A 24,642-nucleotide genomic window follows, 5' to 3' on the forward strand; every position below is an offset into this window, starting at 1 on the left:
ACGGCGACTTCGTCGCCACGGAATCCAGTCGGCAAAGGGTCTGAAAACCAGACTATACCAAATTGTATTTGTTTACAAGCAGAACGCCACTACAACAAAATATTGAAAGGTTTGAATTAAAAGCATGGCCGAGCCTGGCAGTGTAAACGGACAAAATTGCGGAGCTCGGCCCTGCAATTGAGGCTGGGCTGGGCCCAGCCCTGCACTGTAAACGGGGTCCATCCCAAAATATGTATAACGTAGAGCCATGTTCCTAAATACTTTTCAAAAGAGTACAATTGTAGGCCAATATATGAACACGGTTTTAAAGCATTTCTGCAGATGCAGCTTTCAGCTAAAAATCATAAATTATCGCAATACAGGAGATGTCACTGCTTTGCTCGTTTGACCCTGGAAGTAGAGGTCAACTGATCCATGAGGCACGCAGTGTAAACATGTATTATGTATCAAAATGGCTTAGCGTTAAATACCTGGCAGAAAGGCATTTGTGGATCATACGTGTTTCAAATTGTCCTGTTTCAAATCAGCGGTTCTAGCCATAAATGAAACATGGTTGTGTTTATCCATCGTCAGGAAAATGCCCCAATACTTTTGGTATGGTTTCTAGAATGATTATTCCTCTAAAACTTTTCAAGTACTGTAAAACAAGAAATGTTCGCGTGCATTTTAATTTCGCGAATTTCGCGAGCGCCAAGATTCGCGAAATTAAAATGCACACGAAATTTCTTATCTACACTATATGCATTGAACGCAAGAGGCAATTCGCGAAAATTTCTTGCCGCGAAAAAGCCCGTCGGCTCCAATTCGCGAAAATTTCGTGCCGCGAATATATCATGCTTTACAGTAAATGCACCCTTAATCAAATGTGCATACTAAGCACTTGGAGCCACTTTAGGGAGGTGATAACCAAACTCGTGATTTTACTGGCAGTAGCTTTCATTTGCATACTGTACAAGTTTTGTTTTGAATGTCCTCAAGTAGAAATATGATCATCAAAGCCTAAAGTGGCTGACATACGTAGCTTATACAAGATCCAATTAGGCCGCAATAGGGCCATGCTTATTAGCCTTGAAAACTTGCACACTAGTCAGGGTGAATGTTGCCTAGCAAGTTTTGATACCATATTCCAAAGAAAACTTTGCACAAAAACTTGTAACTCAGAGTCAGTGCATAGTTTCTATTCAAAAACTTTGCCCAAAACATCGCATGGTGTTGTGTAATGAGAACACACACAGCACAAAAATCACACATTACTAATGTGACTTCCGAATCCGCTCTCCCTGTCAAAACATAGTGCATGTGGAACGAGTATTAAAACTTAGCATGGGCAGAACGTTCTTCAAAAAACTTTGTGATTTTTTTTTATTTTATTTTTTGTCAGAGCTAAGTTTGTGTAAAAGTGTAATAATGTGAGTTCTCATGTCACTGTTCTTTTACTATGGGAATGCCCCCATCATTTAAATAGCAAAGTTGACTAGGGAAACAGATAGATAATGGCTTGAACTTTTGAGAGATGAATTACCCCAAACAGGTTGCAACGAGGTTACTTGAACCCGTTGAGGACGAGTCCCGAGTATTCTCGGGCAGGTGTATACATGTATGGGAAATGCATGTTGTAGCAAAATCAGTCTGTCCTCAATGGGTTAATAGCTACTTGTCCTGAGCAACCAGACTTTCTGGCAAGAAAAAAGGAATGATTGTATAATGGAAGGACACATACATTGGCAGGCACTGCATGATATTTACCACATTGAATGGTAGCTGGTTAAATAGCAGTGATACTAAGTATAGAAACTATCCAGCTGGCACCTCACTCAAAGTGTTACTGAGGAGATCACCATTCTCAGTCTGGTAATAACATTACGTCATGTCATGTGCTGCCGCCAAGGCACCTTGTTGGTTTGCCAGGCAAGAAAAGTCGTTTATATCTATGACAAATGTAAATCCATTTAACACACCTGTTCCACTTCAATAGGCTTTTTAATTTAAACAGCACAGCGCTTGATAGCAATATACATGTTTCTACTTCCTGATTATCGGATTGTTGGCAATATGATAAACTTTTCAGCAAAGTTGAACAGAGCTACCATGAATTATTGTCTAATATAGCGGTGTCAATTGTCTTGTTTTTTTTTTTTTGTTTGTTTTTTTTTTTCAATACATTGGCACTGACGTATACTTGCACTCTTAGATGTAGATATCATCCACTTGTTTCATTTATTTGAAATGCCTTCCTGGATAAAATAGTATCACATGACTTTTTACAATATTCTGACACTAAACATAATGTTGATGATTCTTTTGAACTGTAGGACATAGCCCATTACATGTGTTGAGACAAAAACAACAAATTATAAAGAAAAAACATTTAGACTGTCCATCTCTAGTAATAACATGTCTTGGTTTATATTTTTTAAGACATAACAATTCTTTTGATCATAAGATATTAACAAATGTTTAATTCTGATTTTCCATTGTATCCATTACTGTCTTCTAATGATTAATTGAACTCTGGTAATGCCAAAACTATAGGGCCAATGTTCTCTACAATAAATCAGTGAGCTTCTGTGAGCCATTGCGCTCATACAGGTGGGCAGTACTTTTTTGCAGTACAGCCCAGAGCGAGAGAGAGAGAGAGAGGGATAGAAAAAGAAAAGAAAAAGAAACAACAACAGCGAACATAACAACTTCGCAACATGGAATTTAGTGTGGTATGATTCCTGCCGGCTGCCGATACTTGAAAACGCATTGTCATAGTCTGGTACTGTATGATCTGTGCTAGGCTGCTATTCATTGTATCAAGATTCAGTGCATATGACAGAAGTACTTTGTAACCATTGTTAATGCCCATGTGTTCGTGATAAACTCCTTTTAATTGTTTGTCGAAGACTCACCTCAGTTGGCTCAGTTCTGCCTCTCAAGGGGTGGGTGAACTCTGTGCTGTCACTGAACTGCCTTGATTAGATAATGATTTAATTAAAAGAATATTAACTTTATCAATGTGCCATCACTTGGATGTTTTTGTTCAGCCTTTTCTTCTCATTGATTATGATTAATTGATATTGTCAGCATTTTGTGCACTGAGGACAGAGCACCTGTTGCATCTATGAAGAAATGCATTGTGACTCATTTTGAAATATAATGTATACAGTATGTCTCCGATCTAGTAGTAACCACAGATTTACCCACAAAGAAACATAGCTTTTCCACATACTTCATGGCTTTCTTTTGTATTGATATTGAGTAAAGTCATGGTGATGACAGCAAGGTTCTACATCAGCGCTTGCCCGATTGCCCGGGTTAAGTGGAAATTTAAGTTGGCAAGTGTTTTGGAACAATGAGAAAATATGCTTACCGAAATTGGACTAGCAAAAAGTTTTGAAGCCACCTAGACTATTCTTTCACTTTAACATTCCCCCTTACAAATCCACAGAGTCAACCATACAGAGGCCCAAAGATAATGAGTGTTTAGTGATGCAATGTACTTTAATTGCATTTCAGCAACTTTCCAACACTTACATGAATTTAAAAACCCCAGTATTCAATGTAAAGCCAACGCACGAATTACCCAGGTTTCTTACTCCAATGTGTATAAGCATGCGAATCAACATGTGCTGTTTATTAGAATAATTGAAAGTGCTTTATCAAGCCCTTGACTAACATGTGATTTTCTGTATCATTTTCTTATATTCTGGACTTTCTTTTGGGGCAAGTAAAATTCATGTTTGAGCAAATTTTCTGCAGCAATTCTAAAATTTGCTTGCCTGACCAGGCAAGTGGCTAAAAAGTTTTGTAGCACCCTGCTACAATCTATAATGAGAGTCACACTGTATGCACATGAACCATGCTGTTTTTGCAACTTTAAAAAAAGAATGATAAAGAGCATGTGATCCCTGTTGCCAGTAGATTGAAATCTACCAAAAGTGCAATCATTGTGATCTAAACTCTCTAAGGTATATCTGAAAGGACAAGTCTATCTTCATAGACATGTGGATTGAGTGGATGCAACAATATTTATGGTAGAACATGTCAGTAAGATTTTGAGGAAAATCGGACAATCCGTTCAAAAGTTATGAATTTTTGAAGTTTCTGCTCAGTCACTGCTGGATTAGAAGACTACTACAGCTTGTGATGTCACATGTGTAGAATGATATAAAGAAAATATAAAGAAAATTCAACATATTTTCACTTTTCTTGCATAATAGAGTAATGCTTGACTTGCCTCTTTCAGAAGGTGGAGGGGGGGGGGACTATATTACCCTTAATATACATTGTACGTCGGTGAAAAGTCAAGGAAATGTGCACTTTTTTCAAAAGATAACGTTTTGTGAGATTCTCTTTATAATTTCCTTCTATCGTTCTACACATGTGACATCATACACCGTAGTAGTCTTATCATCCAGCAGTGACTGTGCAGCGACTTTAAAAATTCCTAACTTTTGATCATATTGTCCCATTTCCCCCAACTTTCACTGGTGTGTTCTACTAAGATTGCTGCATTCACTCAATCCATATGTTTATGAAGGTGGACTTGTCCTTTAAAAGAAACCTGTACTGACATTTTCTACTTGTCTGATAATTCTAATCTACATTTTTTGATGCCTACAACTGGAAAGAGAGGACTCTAAAACCCAGGATAAGCCTGTAATGATTTTTTGAAAAAAATGGAAACGAGCAAGCCGAAGAACGATCCACACAATTTAGCATACGTCACAGGTGCCAACCTCCGACTTTAGCAAAACGAACTAGAAAGGTTCTACACATATCAATTTACTGATGAAATCTCACACGAAGTACTGCAAAAACTGTTATTTAGTAAAATTGCAATATGGAGCTGAAATAAACATGTTAAACAATATTCATTAATTTTTAAAAGGAATCTCTTCAAAAGCTTTTTATTTAGATCAAATTTGTGGGGAATATTTCAGATATGCAAAATGAAATTGGCATCATTGTCCGAACGTGCTGCCCACAGAAAACTGTGTGTAAGTAACGTTGCTATGCATTGATGATGAGCGATAATGGTTCGACATCACAGTTCAAACTATCTAACGAAGATGAGGACTGAGTGATTCTTAAAATCTAAATCCAAAAAATAGTCAACGGCAATCACGGTTTACGCCTAGTTAGAAGAAAATGGCACTCAGTACATATAGACTCTAGACTAGAACTAGGACTAGGACTAGTGAGCAGTTAAGGACCGAGAAGATTCTACTCGCCGCTCCGTCGACAGCTGTACGTGCACAGCGCTAATAATAGGCACAGCGTAAACGTTTAGTATGCAATACATACCCCTGCTGCCAGAACTTGAAGAAAGTCCAGACGAAAGTCCAGACTCCAAGGTCTAGCGTTGCCGCTAGAGGCCCTTGTGCTGCAGGCCCTGTTGTTTCTGTGCTGAATTTTGCAGGTAAGGTATCTGCTTTATGGATTTTCAATGTTTTGTGGTCGAGATAAATCTCATAGTGGTCGTATTAACACCAAGGACTAACTTAGATCTAGTTTTAGTAGGACCCATACCTCGGAAGAGTGGCCCGACCACGTAGATACAAACAGTGCCACCGCTTCGCGATCCAAGCGCTGGTGTGGGCATAGTGCTAGAGTTCTTCCGTATCCATGTAGATACCTCAAAATTCACCCAACCAAATTGCACCAAAATCACAAGAAGTATTTTATGACTCATGTCCACTTGCTCACGCTAATTGGAACCAAATCGCAAGTTGAGAAGCGTAAGTGAAGTTGTCGACTTTCCTGTCGTCGCTAAAAACAATCTGCTCTGTATGAACTAAACAAGAGTGACCGCGGCGTAGGGGTAGCCCTACTTGCCTGCGCAAGCACAGACTGAAGTTAGCCATCTAATATCATGAGACAAATCTTTCAAGTAATCGGGAGCAAAAAATCAATTTATAAATTATTTGAGCTAAGTTGAATGAAAAATAAAGTTCATAAATCACACAAATCGCTAAAATCATGACATTTTTATACCCCCGCCAAACGAAGTTTGAAGGGGGTATATAGGAATCAGCGGACGGTCGGGCGGTCGGTCGGGGGGTTGGTCGGGCGGTCGGGCGGTCGGTCGGGCGGTCGGGCGGTCGGTCCGTTGCAAATCTTGCGTCGCGAACTACTTCCTCAGTTTTCAACCGATTCCCATAAAACTTGGCACAGATGTGTGCCTTGGGTTGTAGATGTGCAAGACGTATTTTTTGACAGTACCCAAAAGTACGTTGCCATGGTAACGGTATATTATGGGCAAAAATGGGTACAAATCTTGCGTCGCGAACTCCTCCCACAGTTTTTGATCAATTTTTATGAAAGTAGGTACAGATGTTCATCTGAATATGTTAATGTGCAAGACACATATTTCCGCAGTGGCAAAAAGTGCGTTGCCATGGTAACGGCATGTTATTGGTAAAATATAGGGCAAAATGCTTCATGGCAAAACTGCTTCATCAGTGTGCTTCCAATTCTCATGGAATTCATATTGAATGTTTGTCTTAGGATATAGGTCAGCATGACACATTTCTTGACAGTGACAAAAAGTATGTTGCCATGGTAACAGCTCACATATTATGAGCCAAAATGATGGAAAATTTTTTGTTGCAAACTACTTCCTCAGTTTTTGCCCAATTTCCATGAAACTTGGTACAGATGTGTGCCTTTGGTTGTAGATGTGCAAGACACATTTTTTGACAGTACCCGAAAGTACGTTGCCATGGTAACGGCATATTAATGGCAGAAGATCAAGGAAAGATCTTGCGGATTTAACTACTTCCTCAGTTTTTTGACCAAAGCTTACGAAATGTGGCACACACCTTGATCTTGGTGGGAAGATGTGGAAGACATATTTTTCGGACGTGTCGGAAGCTGTGTTGCCATGGTAACGGCATATAAATGGCAGAAGATGAAGGAAAGATCTTGCGGATTGAACTACTTCCTCTGTATTCGACTGAAGCTCATGAAATGTGGCACACACATTGGTCTTGGTGGGAAGATGTGCAAGACATATTTTTTGGACATGTTGGAAGCTGCGTTGCCATGGTAACGGCATATTAATGGTGGAAGATCAAGGAAAGATCTTGTGGATTGAACTACTTCCTCAGTTTTTGACAAAAGCTTATGAAATGTGGCACACACAATAGTCTTGGTGGGAAGATGTGCAAGACATATTTTTCGGACGTGTCGGAAGCTGCGTTGCCATGGTAACGGCATTTAAATGGCAGAAGATCAAGGAAAGATCATTCCTTGGGTAAGACTGTCGTCACGGGGCGGGGGTATTAATCACCTTAAGTGATATTTCTAGTTAAATTTAGTTCCCGCGTAAATTCCCCGTTCGCACAGCACTAGTCGGCTAACTTCAGTTCTAGATTGTGCATATCGCGTTTACCAAGATCTCTCGCGAAGAGTGAGGTGTTTTTTAGTGACAACTTGAAATTCGGCGTCAATATTGATACTTCTCGATTACCGATTTCATTCAAATATGATACGGTATTTTGAAATATGCTTAGAAGTATATCCTGTAATTTTGGTGCGATTTGGTTCAGCGAAATTTGAGACAGCTGCTTGGATAGGACAGTACACAAGTGCCGCCTGCTAGCTAAATTGGGCCTAAGCGTCGTCTGCTACTCGGCACGATTTAACGCACGCGTATGCGAGGGCTTGTAATCAGTGAAACATTTGGCACCTGTGACATCACGACATCCGGGCTCGTCAGCTCATTAGCATAATTCTCGCCCAAAAATTTCCATTTTCAACATGAAATTACGGACTAAATCGTTATGAAATTTTGATTCTGTTTGCACCACTGGGTCTTTTAGAATTAAAAGAACAACATATAAAAAAATAAAAAACCGGTACAATGCCCTTTTAAGGATCATATGTGTCACATTCATATCAGTGCTAGAGAAATTGATACTATAAACAATGTATGGCACATCTTTCACCAGTGTAATATTTTAATATTTTGGACTTCAAGAGGTTATCACGAACCATAGTGACTAAACAAGAAACAAGTATCCCTTTTGAGTTAAAAATTCCAGTTTTTTTCCTACCAAGGTCATGAATATCAGTTGACTTGTGGATTTTGCAAAATTGAAAACACCATGAAAACATTGTATGTGTCATTTACTGGAAGGCGGTGTGATGGATGATCTATTTCCTTCTGCTTTGATGTCAAAGGTCATTGGTAGGTGAACCGTCAAAAATTTTTGAGGGTTTTGAAGGGCAAACTACTTCAGGTATCCACTCACTTATAAATGACACTGCAAGCACAGGGTTCATTTTCTTCTTTTTTTTCAGGAATTAAAGTACCGGTAGTCCACTGCCCTGATGTCTCCATACTGCACTGACACATATGAGAGAGTATAGTATTACATGGTAGCTATTGCAGTTGCTGATGGTGTAGCATGACGCTATCAAACACAGAAGACAGAAGGTTTTTTGGGGGGTGTGTGGGCTTATTTATGAAATCAGGATCAGAGGCGTACAGGCTGAAACAGATCTCACGCACATTGAAGGGGTTTAGTTGTGACCAGCAAAGACGTCCAGAATCTGGACTGGAGTTGAAGTAGGTCAGGTCTGAAATGAAACTTTTTTGGTGGGGGCTGATAAAAGTTGAACTAACAGATCTAAAGAGTACATGTAGGATGTCAGAAAGACACACAGTAAACATTGTGTACCCCATAGAGATCTGTATGTACACTACCGGTATATATTTTGCAAAATTCAAATTTTCATGAATTTCACAAGTTGCTATAATTTGCAGATTCCACAATGTGTTAAGAATATGATTGACTCTGATCCCAACAAGCATGTGATGTGCATGCATAAGGCTTTCTCTGTTCATTAATATAGGCTTACCGGTACTCCATGATCACAAGTGTAATACATTACGTTTGCGAAATTGTGAGGAAGTCCCGATTAGCTAAAAAACAAAAACAAAAACAAACTAAAATATATGGCATACTAGTATATAGTTACAAATGTACAATGTACCTGGCCTAATGATTAGTGCGATTTCTTAGTGGGTACACTTATCACTTAATTTTTCTTTTTAATTTTTTTTTTTTTAAGTCATTCCATATCAGGTGATGACACTTAGATTCGGTCAGTGACTGCAAAGCTGTGCTTTTATCATTGAACTCTGTCATGTTTGATGTGTTAATCATACTCGGTCGAGTGGAGTTCAAGTAGCCGGTCTCGTTGCCATCTTTAATAGACTTTGAAACTGGGGCTGCGGCGTGTTTGATTGTGACGCCGTATCCGAGATTCAGGGCGGCAGCAATTTGGGTTCGGCAATGTTGCGTTATCAGGTGATGTCCTTGTTTGAAACTGGGACGATAAGCATGGGTAAGATTTGCCATCAGGTCTCCTTGTGGTATCACTCACGCACACACACACACCTTCATGCAAGAGTACAGTGTATTATCAGAGGCATCATTGCATGCTTGCATCATGAATTGGATATGAAGGGGAATGCATGTGATCAACAGGTTTGACTCTGGAAGGCGACACAACCTTATTTTGTGAAAGTGTTGATGAAAAAAGCAAAGCAACAGTGGGCTTTAGTTCCCAATACAGGCTTTTTTGTGTGCATTTTTCGTTGTATAAAAGTATCTACGTACAAGTACTAGGCAATAATCTACTTTTGAGAAAATGTTGCAAAGATGTCGATTAGTAAGGAAAGTTTGTGTCATGTTACATCATGCAGCAGAAAACGAGTTAAGCATCAAAGTACATTTATTGGTTATATAGCGATGATTGTGGAATAATGACAATGATGTTTCATGAAAATGATGGGTTGTCCATGGTGATTAATGATACAACTGTTTGTATTATAATGATATGAAAAAAGTCAATATTGTTTGCGACAATACAAAAATCATTTTCAACATATTACGTGTTGTACTTGTAGCAGCTAGGCAACTTGGTTTTCACAAAATTTTTGCATGCTAGCACATAGTGCAATTCCTTGGATCACCAAGAATGAAAATTACCTTTCAAGGAGCTGGTATTTTGTCTTATACCAGAAAAATGATATTGTACCCTTCCTTTTGCCCTCTGTAGACTGCAATCTTATGCTGAGGCAATAAATCTCAGCTTTTACACACTTTAATATTGCTATGAGAGTCCTGATTCAAGTTCATTGTATCATTATACTGGTACTCTTTGTCTGAAGGGTACATGGTACTTTTTCACCTGACAAGGCCTGTACAGTAGTTCTGTGCACTGTGTCAACTCTACTACACTGTATATCAGGAAATGATTGTAGTGACTCACATGATTTGTGTCTATCATTGTTTTGCTGCAACATAGGCCTGCTGTTTCAAGAGCTCAGTGCTTATAAACTACAATTGTACCAACAGGCTGTGTTTTACACTGCCCAGATGAATAAATGGAATGATTCAAATGTACTGGCATGCTAGCCATGTAGGGCCACACTGAAAATTAAACCAAACAGTGCGATCCAAGTCATGTTCCAAATCTTCGAGCAACATTTTTCTATCAGAATGTGTTGGTGTGGCAGTGTTAGTATGCACACTAGATAAATGTGATTATTCATGCTGCATTTATGTGGCTTGCTGCTGTATGTAGGCAAATACATGGCGGCAACCACAACCCAGCGGCCATTTACGCACATTGTTGGTGCAAAATTACATTTATTTGGTAATGCAATCAGAACCAGCATAATCCACATAACCTTAAATTATTTTGGCAGTGTTATGCAATATCACATTATTGTATTATTCTGGCATGACTCGTATCTTCTATCAAATTTTATAGTATAACACTGCCTAACTGTGTAGTAAATTTCTCTGTGGTTTGTGAACTTTACATTGTGATGGGCATGGTTGTGGAAGATTGGTAATTAATGATGTTTGAATCATTTAGTGGCCGTGATATTAACTCATCTTATCCTGAAAATCTTCCTGCAGTCTTAGCATATCATGAGTATAACTGAGACAAAGAGAGGTGTGCTATTAAACACAAATTTGAACGAGTGTACTCTTTCGTGTAAAGTTGAATAACTCTTCTTTTTATGGTTCCTTGTCGAAACAGGTCTGTGCTGAATTGAACCACCCTAGACTAGGTCCTGTGAAAGCCTGGTCTGGCCCACGTGGGAATTGGACTAGCATCACAGCCACTTCAGGAGATATCAAGAAACAGGTGAGGAATTCATCAAATCAATTTCTATCATCATTTTATTTTAATTTTTTTTTTTGTAGCATCTATAAGAAGAACATGGATGTGTTTTGATGATAAATTGTACAAGATACAGCTGTGTGTATTTACCACTGTAAAAGTGGAAATTTTTGCATTGTGGAAATTTTTGCGCATTTCGTGCTACCAGGAACTAGTGCAAAAATAAAAGCATATGGATATTTTTGCATGTCATATATTTCACTGATCAAGGTCTTGATTCCGTGGAATAGAACACGCAAAATTCATGTCATCCTGCCAAGTGTGAAAAATTAATTGCACGAAAAGGTTTTTTTTTCCATTTCTTTTTGTATGATGCATGGAGCTTCTAGAAACCACAACAATAAATATCACATTTGCAAAGCATTTCACTTAATATGTAAAAATGGTTGTTCTTTAAAGTTTGTTTGAGAACAAATGAAGACTGTGCTCATGCCCAGCTCACTGTGAGCAAACTGTTTTACAAAACGTCTATACAATACAGGAAAGTGTTGACCAACTGAGTTTGAAGAAGTAAAGAGATTTTAAGATGTTTGAATGCAGGCCTTCTGCCTCCCAGTTTCAATAATTGTGTCTGTGTTTTTGAGATCTTGGCAATGGCAGAAGTTTTTGAGTTTACAACGTCCTTGAAGTTTTCCTGTCGAGAGTCATATACCAGACCATGGACCATCTTGAGAAGCAATTGGCGTTCTAGAGATGGTCTGAAGTGAAAATTCTCTCCACAGTGAACTTTCAGATCATTTCCATTCAGGGTGAATATGATGTTTGAGTGCATCTACCTGCTCAGACAGAGCTCCACAGTCTACAGGCCCAAAAGAAAAGTTTTCTGACCCCTGATGTAAACAGGAGAAAATCTTTTAATGATGTGTTGTATGAAGCCTAGTTTTAGAATGACCAAATGTACAATGTACGTGTATGTACAATTTTGCAATGTTTACACAGTTATCAAAACTATTACTGGTACTTGCTGCTCTGTACTTTGTACGTTTTTTATACTAAATATTGTTGACTGTGAGTTTCTATAAAGTTTGCAATGTTGATAGTGATGATGTACTCGCATTTTGGTATACTTTGAAATAATGAATGGGGATCCACAGATTTGCTATTTTTGTAAAATTGTTGTTGCATTATTTTGGTAGGCATCTCGCATTGTGAATATTGCTGAGTTTCATGATAGATCAAAGGGATGACTCATTGAGAAAACTCTTTGGTTGAGAAGTGTAATGTGCTGCAACAACCCGAAAACTTTAAGTAACGGTATGGTAGACATTCTAATTTGGCTCCGGAAAGCAAATTATCCTGCTCTCCTGCTAGACAAGATCCTGTGATGATTTTAGATATGATCTGTTGCTCTTCTTCTGATGTGGCATACATGTATGACAATGGCCTGATTAGAATATAATATCTATCCTAATACAGCAGTACTTCCAATAAATATCCTAATAAAAGGTGGGACCCACCTTGTATTACGATCGCTTTGTTTTGCTTTGTTTTAGAATATCTCAGCCATTTCAAAACCGATTTTCATCAAGTAAACTTTGAATTCCTCTTGGAATTGTATGCTCTTTCATATTTCATGAAGTGGTTCATGTGGAGGTGTCGTGGCTGAGTGGATAAGAGCGCTCGTCTGTGAACGACATGAGCGTGGTATGGTTCGTGGGTTCGAGCCCATGCCAAGCCCGACACGTTTGCCCTTCAGCAAGGCACTTTATCCACATTGCTGCTCTCCACCCAGGAGTATATATGGGTACCCGGTAGGATGAGAAAGCTTATAATGTTGGTTGATAAGCATGTGCGCGCCTGTAAAAATGGCTGCGACTGGCTGGAATGCTCCCCAGGGAGTGGAGAATGAGCACTGTTAGTGCTGGTTGGAAATAATGTATCCAGTGACCGGGGTAATAATAGTCTGTAAAGCGCATTGAAACCCTGAAGTGTGTGAAATGCGCTATATAAAAACCAGCTATTATTATTATTATTAGTGGTTTCTATTTCACAAAAAAGTTAAAAGCCGAATCCTCCCCTCAACCAATACTATACCATCCCTTTAAAAGTAAATCATCATCTTCACCTTCCAGAATGAGAGAGTCTGCGGATTCCTGTGGGACACCAGCCAAGGGGTGCGGCTCAAGCACTCCTACCAGCTCAAGCTGACGGCCAACAGGACCATCTCTTCCCCCTCATCATCTCATCACGTCCCCTTCCTGGGCCGCTTTGCCCTGCTCCATGCAGAGCTCAGCGTGCTCTGCGTCTCCTTCGGGAGGAAAAGCCAAGGAAATGGTCTGAATACAGAGGTGAGGCTCCTATCAAAGTCAAGTTTAATAGGAGATTGCTTTATACCCTATCATACTGCATTGCACATATGTGAACCTCTTTGAACCTCTTCGAAACAGTTCAAGAGATGGGTTGATACCGGTAATCCTTTGTTTCATTGGCTACACTCTCTACACATCCCCTTAAAAATATATCTTGGCTACTGCTGGGGCATGATTTGATCATCATAATTATGATAGTAATGTTGTACCTAGCCACTAATGAATGGAGATGGTGCTTCAGGTAGAAAAGTCACACACTTACGATGGCAATTATTTTACACTTTTTATCTCAAAATACTCCCAAGCAGCTCATTATTCTAGCAATGCCATCAGCCCGACAAGTTTCTCGGTAAAGCCTTTTGGCATATTGCAAGCAAATTCCAAATGATTGAAGATGAATTTAGAGCCCATTTGAGAACTGTGTTTTTTGCTTGGATGCAAAGGACTTGCAACACAGTGTCATGCCATCACCAGGAAACTGGAGTGTGTTGATTTCTCACCCCAAATCGACGAGTTGTCGTGACCTACTATTGTCTTGATTGCAGAAGGAACACTGGTCCACTGCCAGCAGTGTTTAAGTAGGTCTTGAATGCTTGGAGTTTGATTGAATTTTGAGTTGCCATGGTAATAGCTGCGTTAAAGGACCTATGTAATTCAAATTATGCATGTTGACTTGTGTTAATTTATGATATGGTCAACATTGTTTATGTGGCCAAATGAATACTGTAAAACATGATATATTCGCGGCACGAAATTTTCGCGAATTGGAGCCGACGGCCTTTTTCGTGACAAGAAATTTTCGCGAATTGCCTCTTGCGTTCAATGCATATAGTGTAGATAAGAAATTTCGCGTGCATTTTAATTTCGCAAATCTTGGCACTCGCGAATTTCGCGAAATTAAAATGCACGCGAACATTTCTCATTTTACAGTATCTAAACATTATATGTATTCTATAATAATGTTTATGCTACAAGTGTAATGTACAATTTGTATTTTCTTTGAACACATTACTTGGATATGTCACACACACACACACACACACACACACACACAAAAAAAAAAAAAAACCTTCAAAACCAAGATTCTGTCATTGATATCATATGTCGATCATTGCTAAAGTTCTATTATGATTGACAAAGACATTTTCAGCTTGGAGGTGATGGGGCATCAAGGAAATTCATTAGATAAGCCACAGTGATTACTGGTAGTGACTGAAAAATCCTTATGTGTATTACTGTGTCTGTGCAAAGGCGGATAAAATGAAAGCAGCAAATTCAGTGGAGACTGTCATACAGATCGTAATGTCAGGTCATAGATTCTTCATAGTTTGAAACAATTGCAGAACACATAGTGAAATGTTGTTTTGCATTGATAGCCAGGTTTCTGATATCCTGTTTTGTTTTGTTGTTCCCCCATTACACGCTGTAATGTGTTTGGGAATGCTGCGTGAGTTTCTGCTGGCATTGAATTCTATGACACTTATTGCAGCTGCTTCATGTGGCAGAAAGCAATTCTATTTGTCATGTCATAATTAATTGTAGTCTGTGCAGTTACGTGGAGAACAATGTGTACTTGCCATGTGGATAAATAATGTGCACATAATTAAAGTGATCTTAGTGTTACCCCATATAGCAGAGGGATCATCATAATGGCATCATACTGCTTTATTAGGGAAAGATTTTCCAGATGAGTGGGTACATCTATGCTTTACATATGACTCAAACCTTTAAATAGCTGTTAAAGAATCTTTTGATAAAATATGTAAACAGAAGATAGAGTATAGCCCTGCCAAAGGCCATGGTGTTACAACAACTTTCTGGGAATATTGGGTCATCAGTCATGTTGACCTTAGTGCTAAAATGGCCTCTGGTCACAAATAGATCTGCCTGTAAATAGTTAAGATGTTAGACTAGTTTGCCAAGTAAGATTATGACACGTGGTCCAGTCTTTTGAGTGTATTAACCATGAGGCTGGGAACTTCCTATAAGAGCTGCTGCTGCTACACAGTGACCCATTTCAGAGTCATGTGGGGATATGCACATGACCTCACTTCCCGCCGCACAAGAGAAACAGTGATAAAAAGTTTGATGAACTGTGATGGGAACCGGTGCTCAGGGTTCCTAGCACTCCAAACAGAGTGGAGGACTGAAAAAAGGTTTAATGAGAAACAAAAACAAAAGCAAGCTTCATATACACCTGTATGCTGCTGGCTTGAGACATTATAGTACCTACAACGTATGATTCTATTGAATACTATTGATGCAGGTTTGTAGGGTGTGCAATATGAGCTTGATTGTTCTGTAAGGTGATATTCAAAGCAGGTGTCCAGTTACCCCACTTCACCATTTATTTCAATCCCCATTTACATGTGGAGTTTGTATGAGTGGATCAGATGCACAATTGATGGAAGTGGTTGTCAGTATTAATGATTTGAAATTGTTAGGACATCCCCACTAGTTCAAACATGGAATCATTTTCCATGGTATCACATAGCAATTTACTCTGCATTTTTGGTGTACTTTACTGTGGAAAATATTTTTCATTGCATGATTTTTCTTTTTTGATTTTTTTTTTTAAATTTTAAAAGTAAAGAATTGAACTTGGTGAAGGCATTTTTTTTCTTTTCAATGAAAGCATTTCTTTTTTAATTCTCTTTTTACAGGAGGCTCCAGTGTTGGAAGCAGTTGCCCGTACGATTGATCAGTACTTCCCAGGTAATAAATGGCAAAAAGACAAAGACAAAAACAAAAACAAAACAACAAACAAACAAACAACCCTCACTCAAGCCATTTTACGTGTCCCCTAAATATCTTGATGTGTTTTGCATTCTTTTGTGATGATGTCATGCGTATGATGCGCTGTATTGTTTTCACGAGCTCACATGAGTCCCCCATAGGACCTCCCTTACTTCCTTCCACCCATGAGTAGGAAAGCAGTTTACCAGCTGACAAGGGTCATCAGGTGACTGCCTGGATCAATGCAGACTCCCCCCCCCCCCCTTTTTTTTTTTAAATGATGCTTTCAAACATTTCTTAATGAGAAGGAGATGCAAAAATATATGTGGAAGGAAGTCAATTAATACAATCGTAGCTGGAAGGTGTTCTTATCCAAAAGCTCTCAAGGGCATTGATTTGTCAACCATCACTCTAATGATTTGGCATGTACATTGTATGTATTGTTTTTATTTGCTTTATTTGTTTGTTTATTGTTGTATTTTGGTGATTTAGGGTCTCATGCAGGTGACTGCCTAGATTGATGTGGATTAACCTGAATACTTTCAAACATTTGTAACTGAGAAATAAGTGCAAAATATCATATGGAGGGAAGAAAGTCATTTAACTGACTGGTGTCATACCAGGAGAACTCAAGTTTATGGATTTGTCAACCCTGTGTTGTATTTTTGTTAGTTTTGTTTGTTTGTTGTTTTTTGATCAGTGAGGGTTCCATGCAAGAAGACAATGTCAGCAATCTACTCCATTTCTGGTCAGACATACATTCTGAACATTACGTCCATTTGTCTGTGCATTATACCTTTGTAATCCTACATTTACATGCTTTCAGGAAATAGTGAATATTCCCTGTCCTTGAAATCAGGGAATGCAAAAAGAATTTTTATCAGCATATGTAGTGAAAACTAGAATGCTATTCTATCAATTGACCACTGTCTGTAATTGAGACCTTATACACACCTGTGTAATAAAGCTTGTTCCTCACAAAGTCGTGATGCGCATACATGTAGTACAAAAGCAATGCATACCAACTGTATCTGAAGTATTGAAATGCTTGAAATAGGAATGGACAGATTGCCAAGCTTATGAAAAGGTTTACAGAATAAGAAATGTTCGGTGATGTGAATACAGTAGTAAGTTGGTCTATGGACTATGCTTGGAAACATCTTTCAAGTTGCATTGACCCCTATCATGAAATGGCGTGAATAAGGTGTCATGATTGGCACAATAATTCATGTTAGGTTCCTGTTTGAGTACAATATTGCGCTACAACGAATGTACATGAATAAATCATATAGAATACAATGTACATCCTCTGATAGATCTGCGTGATTGCTTAGGGTCAGTGATATCAGTGTCTCTCTAATTAGGAAGAATTCCCAATTGAGGGATGAAAATTTCGGTCATTTTCAAAAAACAAACAAACATGTTTATTCAAATATACCCAGTGAAGAAGAGAACGCCACTAACTGGTACTTCATGATGTAGAGCCGCAAAGTCTCCCTGACTTTGCAGGAGGCTTCCTGAAGACTTGGACATATTTTCATGTCCTATTTGCTCATTGACATTATTAAGAAAAAAAAAATCCAAAAAGAAGTATTCTCCCGTTTAACCTTTTCATAAGCTTGGCATTGAGATTATGAAAATGTAAACCAAGTATTCTCTCCGCAAAGCAGTAGATGACAGGTTTGAGTCCCGTGGTTCCTTTTTTCCGACATGTTTGTTAAAGGGAAGGTAAACCCAAAGAACAATGTGGATTGAGTGAAAGCAGCAATATTAGTAACACACATCAGTGAAAGTTTGAGGAAAATCGGACAATCGATGCAAAAGTTATGAATTTTTAAAGTTTTGGTGTTGGAACTGCTGGATGAGGAGACTACTGGAGGTTATGACATGTGAGTGGACAACAATATAAAGAAAATATAAAGGGAATTCCACAAAAATTCATTTTTCATGAAAATTACACATTCCATCAACTTGATACTGACATATATGTTAAGGGTAGCAATTATTCCCCCCGCTTTCTGAAAGCGGTTAGTCAAGTGCTCTTTCATAATGCTAGAAAAGTGAATTTTTTTGGAATTTTTTTTTGTGGTATTTTCTCTATATTGTTGTCCACTCATACGTCATAACCTCTTGTACAAGTAGTCTCCTCATCCAGCGGTTCCAATACCAAAACTTTAAAAATTCCCAACTTTTGCATCGATTGTCCGATTTTCCTCAAACCTTCACTGATGTGTTCTACTAATATTGCTGCTTTCACACAATCCACATTGCTCTTTGGGTTTGGGTTCCCTTTGAATTACAGATCAGCAGTTGCAATCTTTACATACAAATTTCATTTCTAGAGAGAGACAAATTGAAGAAAATTCACACCTCAGCCTTCACCCCTCTGATTGATATTCCCTTGCTACAAGTATTCTCCAATTTGCTATTTGGAATCTCTCTGATTTTCATATATGTAAATGTTGTAGGCTTGCATAGTGGGAGACTTACAGTATTCAGTTTTCATGAGCCGAGTGCATGTAAAATTCATGATAGCATTTGACTTGTCCATTCATAATTGATTGATGACATTGCTACCAAGGGGTTTCCTGCCCTACTACCCACATTGTGCATCACTCTCAATACTCCACTTTTCCCACGCATCAGCTGAAGGATGGGGTATCATGTTGCAACAAAATGTTTTCCCCACTACAACTGGTGCAGAACCGACAACAAAACACATGAGCGTAGCCAAGCACAACAGCTTTGTTTGGTAGACCTTCACATTTGCCTTGGCCTTTCCTATTAAACAGAAATCAAGACCTCTGCTCTTCCAAATGCACACTGCAGGCTTTTTAAAGCTCCTCCTGAAAATATTAGGCAGTGAAGGAAATATTTGAGGTAGTTGAAAGGTGTGGGGGAGGAAGGAAGGGAACCTGCCATATTTCACACAAGTCATCTGCTGAAAAACACTTCAAATACATTTGGATCTTGGTTATCCAGCCAGCACTTTTCTGGATCTCTTTGGCATTATGTGGATATGGACACATGGACAGGCACATTGATTGTCTGTGTATTTTGAAACGTGCCAATGTCATAGAAAAATTGTCAGAGTGAATGATAAAGTAACAATGCCCCATGTATATCCGCAACACAACTTGCTTAAGAATCTCATGCTTGAACAAATCTTCCTTATCCAGCCATGTCACTTATCCGGATGGGTGCTGGTCCCAGTTAAGGTTGGACAGTAGTCTTTCTTCCTTTTTTTTTTGTTATTGTTCCACTCAGATCACCTTTTACATGTTCCCCTAATCTGAAATTCATGTAGCCTTTACACAGGGCCAGTAAATAAGGATAAATATCAGACAATATTGGTACAGTTGAACCTCTCGTATCCGGACAAGTCGGGACCGGGGCTCATCCGGATAAGGGATTTGGCCGGATACAGGAGACTCAATGCTTTATGTACATATACATACACATGTACTGATGCAGCCCATTGTAGTACCACATGTAGTAATGTGTATATGCAACCTTTTCATTGTTACACTCAGTAACAGACCCCAAAATAGATGTTCGTGTTTGCAAGAATGAAATCATTTTCTTTTATAAATTCCTGGGATGATTTACCTAAATGAATATTAAGAAATGTATCAAGTATATGTAACTCATGTGCGTTTGTGTAGGAGTTCTCAAGGAGTTAGGAATCCCCCTTTCCTCCCGTAATTATTTTTAAAAAAATCACGGCGAGATTGCGTCCGTATAATAGAGAGATCCGGATAAAGGGAGGCTGGATAAGAGAGGTTCAACTGTATGTGATGTTCAGGAGTTTATTGGCCGTGACCGAGTCAACCACAAACAATAGCGTGCATAACACATGGAAACAGATCAGAGTATGGAAAGCCAAGTGAAACAACATAACTAACATATAATCATTAGTGAGGTTGCAGTAGGCTGTTGGTCTAATGCAATGTAGTCTTGTTTTGATGACCACCCTTTGCAGACAAGGAGTGCATGGCCATTGCCTGTGATGCCTTCCCAGATCAGGATGTCAACGGTCACTCCCCGCTGATGACCGGCGGTTTCATCCAGGTGTCACCGAGGGGTCAGTTGTCGAATGGGGTCCAGCAAAACGTCCAGCTGGTCTACACCAACAACCTCCTCTTCAGCACCGAACTGCACAAGAGCTTTCGAGGTACACAAAGAAAATTTGGTAACACTGGCCTCTCACAGAGAGTGATCCCTCATGCATAGATGAAAGTTAGAGCAAGTTGTGTGATTGTAAAAATGTACTTTTTTTTTTCGTTGAAGTTGTCTCTCCTGCCAGTATGTCATCTTGTAAAGCTCTCAAAGTACATCAGCTGTCTTTCAAATGTGTAGGTATTAGAACTATATAAAAGGAGAATTCATAACAAAGATATTCAAGAATTTAACATGATTTCTTATAAACATCTCATAATTAGGTGATGATCCACAAGTGCCATATATAGTTACATGTATACACAGATGATTTGTCCACATTTCAGCAAGTAATTCAAGGAATATTTTCAGTAAGAAATCATGGTGGATGACATACTTGGTGATTATTCACTAAATCCTTGTCATCTCCTCAGCTGCAAAGAAGAGTGAAATTCATTCTTTTTGCATAATTTATGAAAAATTATATCATAGTGGACCTGATGATCACCACACTGAAAAATAAAGTCATCCTTTTAGAAGGTGCTTTTGTCCATAGACAAACATGAAATATTTATTTGTATTTATAGTTATGTAATATTTTTTGAAGATTATTACAATGCTTTACTTGACATACACTGTAAAGTCAAGTCAATACAGCATAGCAATTTACAAGAATGGTGAATTTGTCAGAGATATTGTTGTTTTCCGCTGCCCTTACATTGTATTGAAACAGATGTACTAAACTTTAAATTTCCAGTTAACTTCATGGAGTTTCTCACTTGAATATAGTTTCGCAATGTCTTCTTGCTACTGTAAAGCAGATGGAAGAATGTGTTAAGGCTTGCAAATAAGAGCTGTGTAAGGTGTGCATTCAGGACTCCAAACCCAGCCTGTTGGTAGTTAGTTTGAACTAAATATTGACATACGTTTCCCACTGGAGACTCCGCAGCTGCCGTCCTTGACTGATGGTATGTGGTGTACATGTAGGTGGATTAAGTGGGTGGTGGCTTCGGAAAAAGAAGGCTACCGGTACTTTCACTTGAAAGTGTATCACTCACTACCTACCAGCAAAGAATCTTAATGTGTAGATGAGTATCGGTAGGCAGCATTATGATGTCAGGTTTATACGCGTAAGGTTTGACAGTACTTGACACATGGGTATTAAACTTGCCTTCCATTCTATGGCTTAGGTAAATTCTCCACAGTAGGTGTTCACCAGAACTGCTGAATGAATGCTGAATAAATAATGAACGATGAATGATTGCTGAAAGAAGGAAATAATGAATGAATGAATGAATGAATGAATGAATGAATGAATGAATGAATGAATGAATGAATGAATGAATGAATGAATGAATGAATGAATGAATGAATGAATGATTGAATGAATGAATGAATGAATGAATGAATGAATGAATGAATGAATGAATGAATGAATGAATGAATGAATGAATGAATGAATGAATGCATGAATGAATGAATGAATGAATGAATGCATAATCCATAAAGGCCTCATCTCTAAAGCAAGCTTTAAAAAAAAAATTGATAATTTTTTTTCATTCTCATCATGCCTTTAAACAGCACCATATTTTGAGCTCATGATTCATTTAGACTAAATATTATTGTTAAAATGCCCCCCCCCCCATTCTTGCTATTTTATACAATAGCTAATTTTTGGTCTTTCCATCTGTGTTTTATCTTTCTCTGTCTTTTCTTCTGTCTGCCTATCACTCTCTCTTCTCCCCATCCCTTCTTGACTCCTCCCCTGCGCTCATGACATATCTCCTTCAGGATCTTGCGGCGTCGTCCAGGAGGGCTTGTCGCACCCGCTAATCCCGGCTGGCTGGAGTTGGGGTGGAGTGGTGTCTGATCACTGCTTGTCCTGGGCAGAACTCTTCTTTCAGTTATGATGATGCGCCTGTCTACTGATGCCACAGAAGAAGGGAACAAGAGTGGTGCTGATAGGTCAAAAAAGAAAAATAAAGAAAAAAATCACTCTCCAGCTGTAGCACTGTTGCAGAAAATATGTTTAGTATATCTTCATCATCAATGTCCTTCAGCAGTATCATTTTCTATTGTTACTTTCCCGTCTGCAGAAATATACAGTAGTGTCTCCTTGATCAGTTCTTTGAGTGAAATGTGCTTGCCTTTACTTTGATCAAGTCAAAAGATCATCACTGCTTTAATAGGCAGTGCTAGATATCTATCCATAAAGTAACGCTTCCATCGGCTGCATCAATGAAAAAGAAAAAGTCAATCATTGTCCGTGTGTCTGGTAACTAGAAATATGTTAGTTTTGTAGAGTCCTTTTGCAATGTTGATTAGAGATCGCTGTTTACCAGACTCTATTCCATCATGTAGTGGATCTGTTTGCATTCTACTAAAATCAAAAGTAGTGAACACAATTCCTGCTGTACATAAAAGTGATGATGCTGTTTTCTTTTTCTCCTCAAACATTTTGTGCTTCTCTTTTTCTTTTTGAAGTGCAGCAGTGGCATATAAGTCTGTTCATCTAGCAAGTCCACATTTGTTGTTGTTTTTATGCATATATTCCATCTTTTTTGTGTATGTAGGAATATGAACTTTCTTCATCCCAAGTGTTTCTAAATTTTTTAAGTGTCAGTGTGTGAAACAACTGATGTGGTTCACGCCATGTGTAACTATGCTTGAGAAATGACAATTGCAGGGTCTAAAGCAGATAGCAGAATTTTATTTTTGGATTCTTGGATAGTTTTTAGATACTCTATAAATGTTAAATTTTAGGATCTTGTTTGCTGAATTGCTATCAACAGATCAAGAAAAAGAGAAAAGATAACAAGTACCCATGCACTAGGATACTGTGGTCTTTGTTCATTCTGATGAAAAATCATTGGCTGAAACCTTACTGAAATCAGTGGAGTGCAGTTTGCTGTGAAGACAGTAGTTAATTGGCACCATGAATATTTGCAAAAATAAATGTTGATCCAAGTCAAGAACAATTATGGAGGTCAATTTGATCACAAAGAGATTGGACCTCTGTTACAAAACTTTTCAAGTTGTGTGTAGTATTTGATACATTAATGAGGAAATCATTCAATGATCCCGATATACATTGTATATGTTGGGGATCAAATTGAACACAAAACTGATATGGTGTGTAGTGACAAAAATTATTGTCACGCCAACACTATTATGAAATTCTACCCCATTTGGTGCATTGGTATGATGATGAATGTACACCTAATGTACTTTGTATACACTGGGGGATTTTAATGGCAGGGTCCTGTAAAGAAACAGTGCTTTCAGATTTATAAACAACAACAACAACAACCAAACATATCATTAAGTATAAAAATTGCTATCTTTCATACTATGATGAGGCTCAGGATTTAAATTTGCATGTGGTAGTCTTGAAGCTTTCACGATCTGTCTAGGTAATCAGGATGATGCCACGCTATACCGCAGTGTATGAACTGCACCCGTGTATCAGCCACATCCCCAAATTCTGCCCGGATTATCATGAATAATAATGAAGAAAAAAAACATGTAAGTTTGACACCTACACTTACATCTGATGGCCTTGATTGTATCATATTTAGAAGTCATTCAAAGTTTGTAGCTGAGTGCTAGATATCATAGCTGTGAGCGAGTGCGTCATGCAGCGCTTGGCGGGACTTTGAAAGTTACTTGCCATTTTGAGCCTCTAAACTTTAAAAAAAAAATGTCATTTGATGTAAAACCAAACATGCTCCAGAGTTTTACTTTTTGCAGTCCTGCTGCTGCAAAAATATACTGCTAGGATAATCTGTTGTAGACTAACAATGTTTTGTCAGCACCAAATTTGTTGTTTTCTATGTATCTACTACCGACACCTTCTGTTAAAAACAGTGGTTAATATTATGTATTTTACACCCAAAACTGAAGTTTGGGCATATAGCATTGGGCAATGTTTGCTCACTATTCTCAAATACTTCACCTTTTTTTTTTCGGTGATAATTGTTTTTGATTGTTTGTTGTTTCTTATTCATTCAGGTGGAGTCAAAGCAATCTTTATCCTACTATTGTGCCGAGTTCATATCTTGGGATTATAGTGCGGATCTAAATTAGGTGGACTGAATGAAGCTCATACTCTATCAAGTGTTCATGCCAGAGCTCAACCAATTGAATGTTTGCAAATTTGTGGTTATGTCTTGCCTAGGTTCATGCTGTGTCTGTAAAAACACAAGAAGTGTATACATAGTACTGACAGCACTTGTAGCAGGTT

The 24,642-nt window shown here is 38.4% G+C and overlaps 1 protein-coding gene across 1 annotated transcript in view; it reads left to right on the forward strand.

Moving 5' to 3' along the window:
• The window catches only part of LOC139728976 (endonuclease/exonuclease/phosphatase family domain-containing protein 1-like), a 39,313-nt gene extending 17,004 nt beyond the window's left edge, over window positions 1-22,309 (forward strand). The window contains exons 4-8 of the mRNA XM_071639902.1: window positions 11,053-11,160; window positions 13,269-13,484; window positions 16,169-16,220; window positions 20,224-20,415; window positions 22,191-22,309. Of these exons, the coding sequence (XP_071496003.1) occupies window positions 11,053-11,160; window positions 13,269-13,484; window positions 16,169-16,220; window positions 20,224-20,415; window positions 22,191-22,309 (687 nt within the window). The remainder of the gene's footprint in view (window positions 1-11,052; window positions 11,161-13,268; window positions 13,485-16,168; window positions 16,221-20,223; window positions 20,416-22,190) is intronic.
• The last annotated feature ends 2,333 nt before the right edge of the window (window positions 22,310-24,642 follow it).

The sequence above is a fragment of the Diadema antillarum genome, unplaced genomic scaffold (genome assembly GCF_040938485.1).
Source record: "Diadema antillarum isolate AM-2024a unplaced genomic scaffold, OU_Dant_1.0 seq00000207_RagTag, whole genome shotgun sequence".
Lineage (NCBI taxonomy): Eukaryota > Metazoa > Echinodermata > Echinoidea > Diadematoida > Diadematidae > Diadema > Diadema antillarum.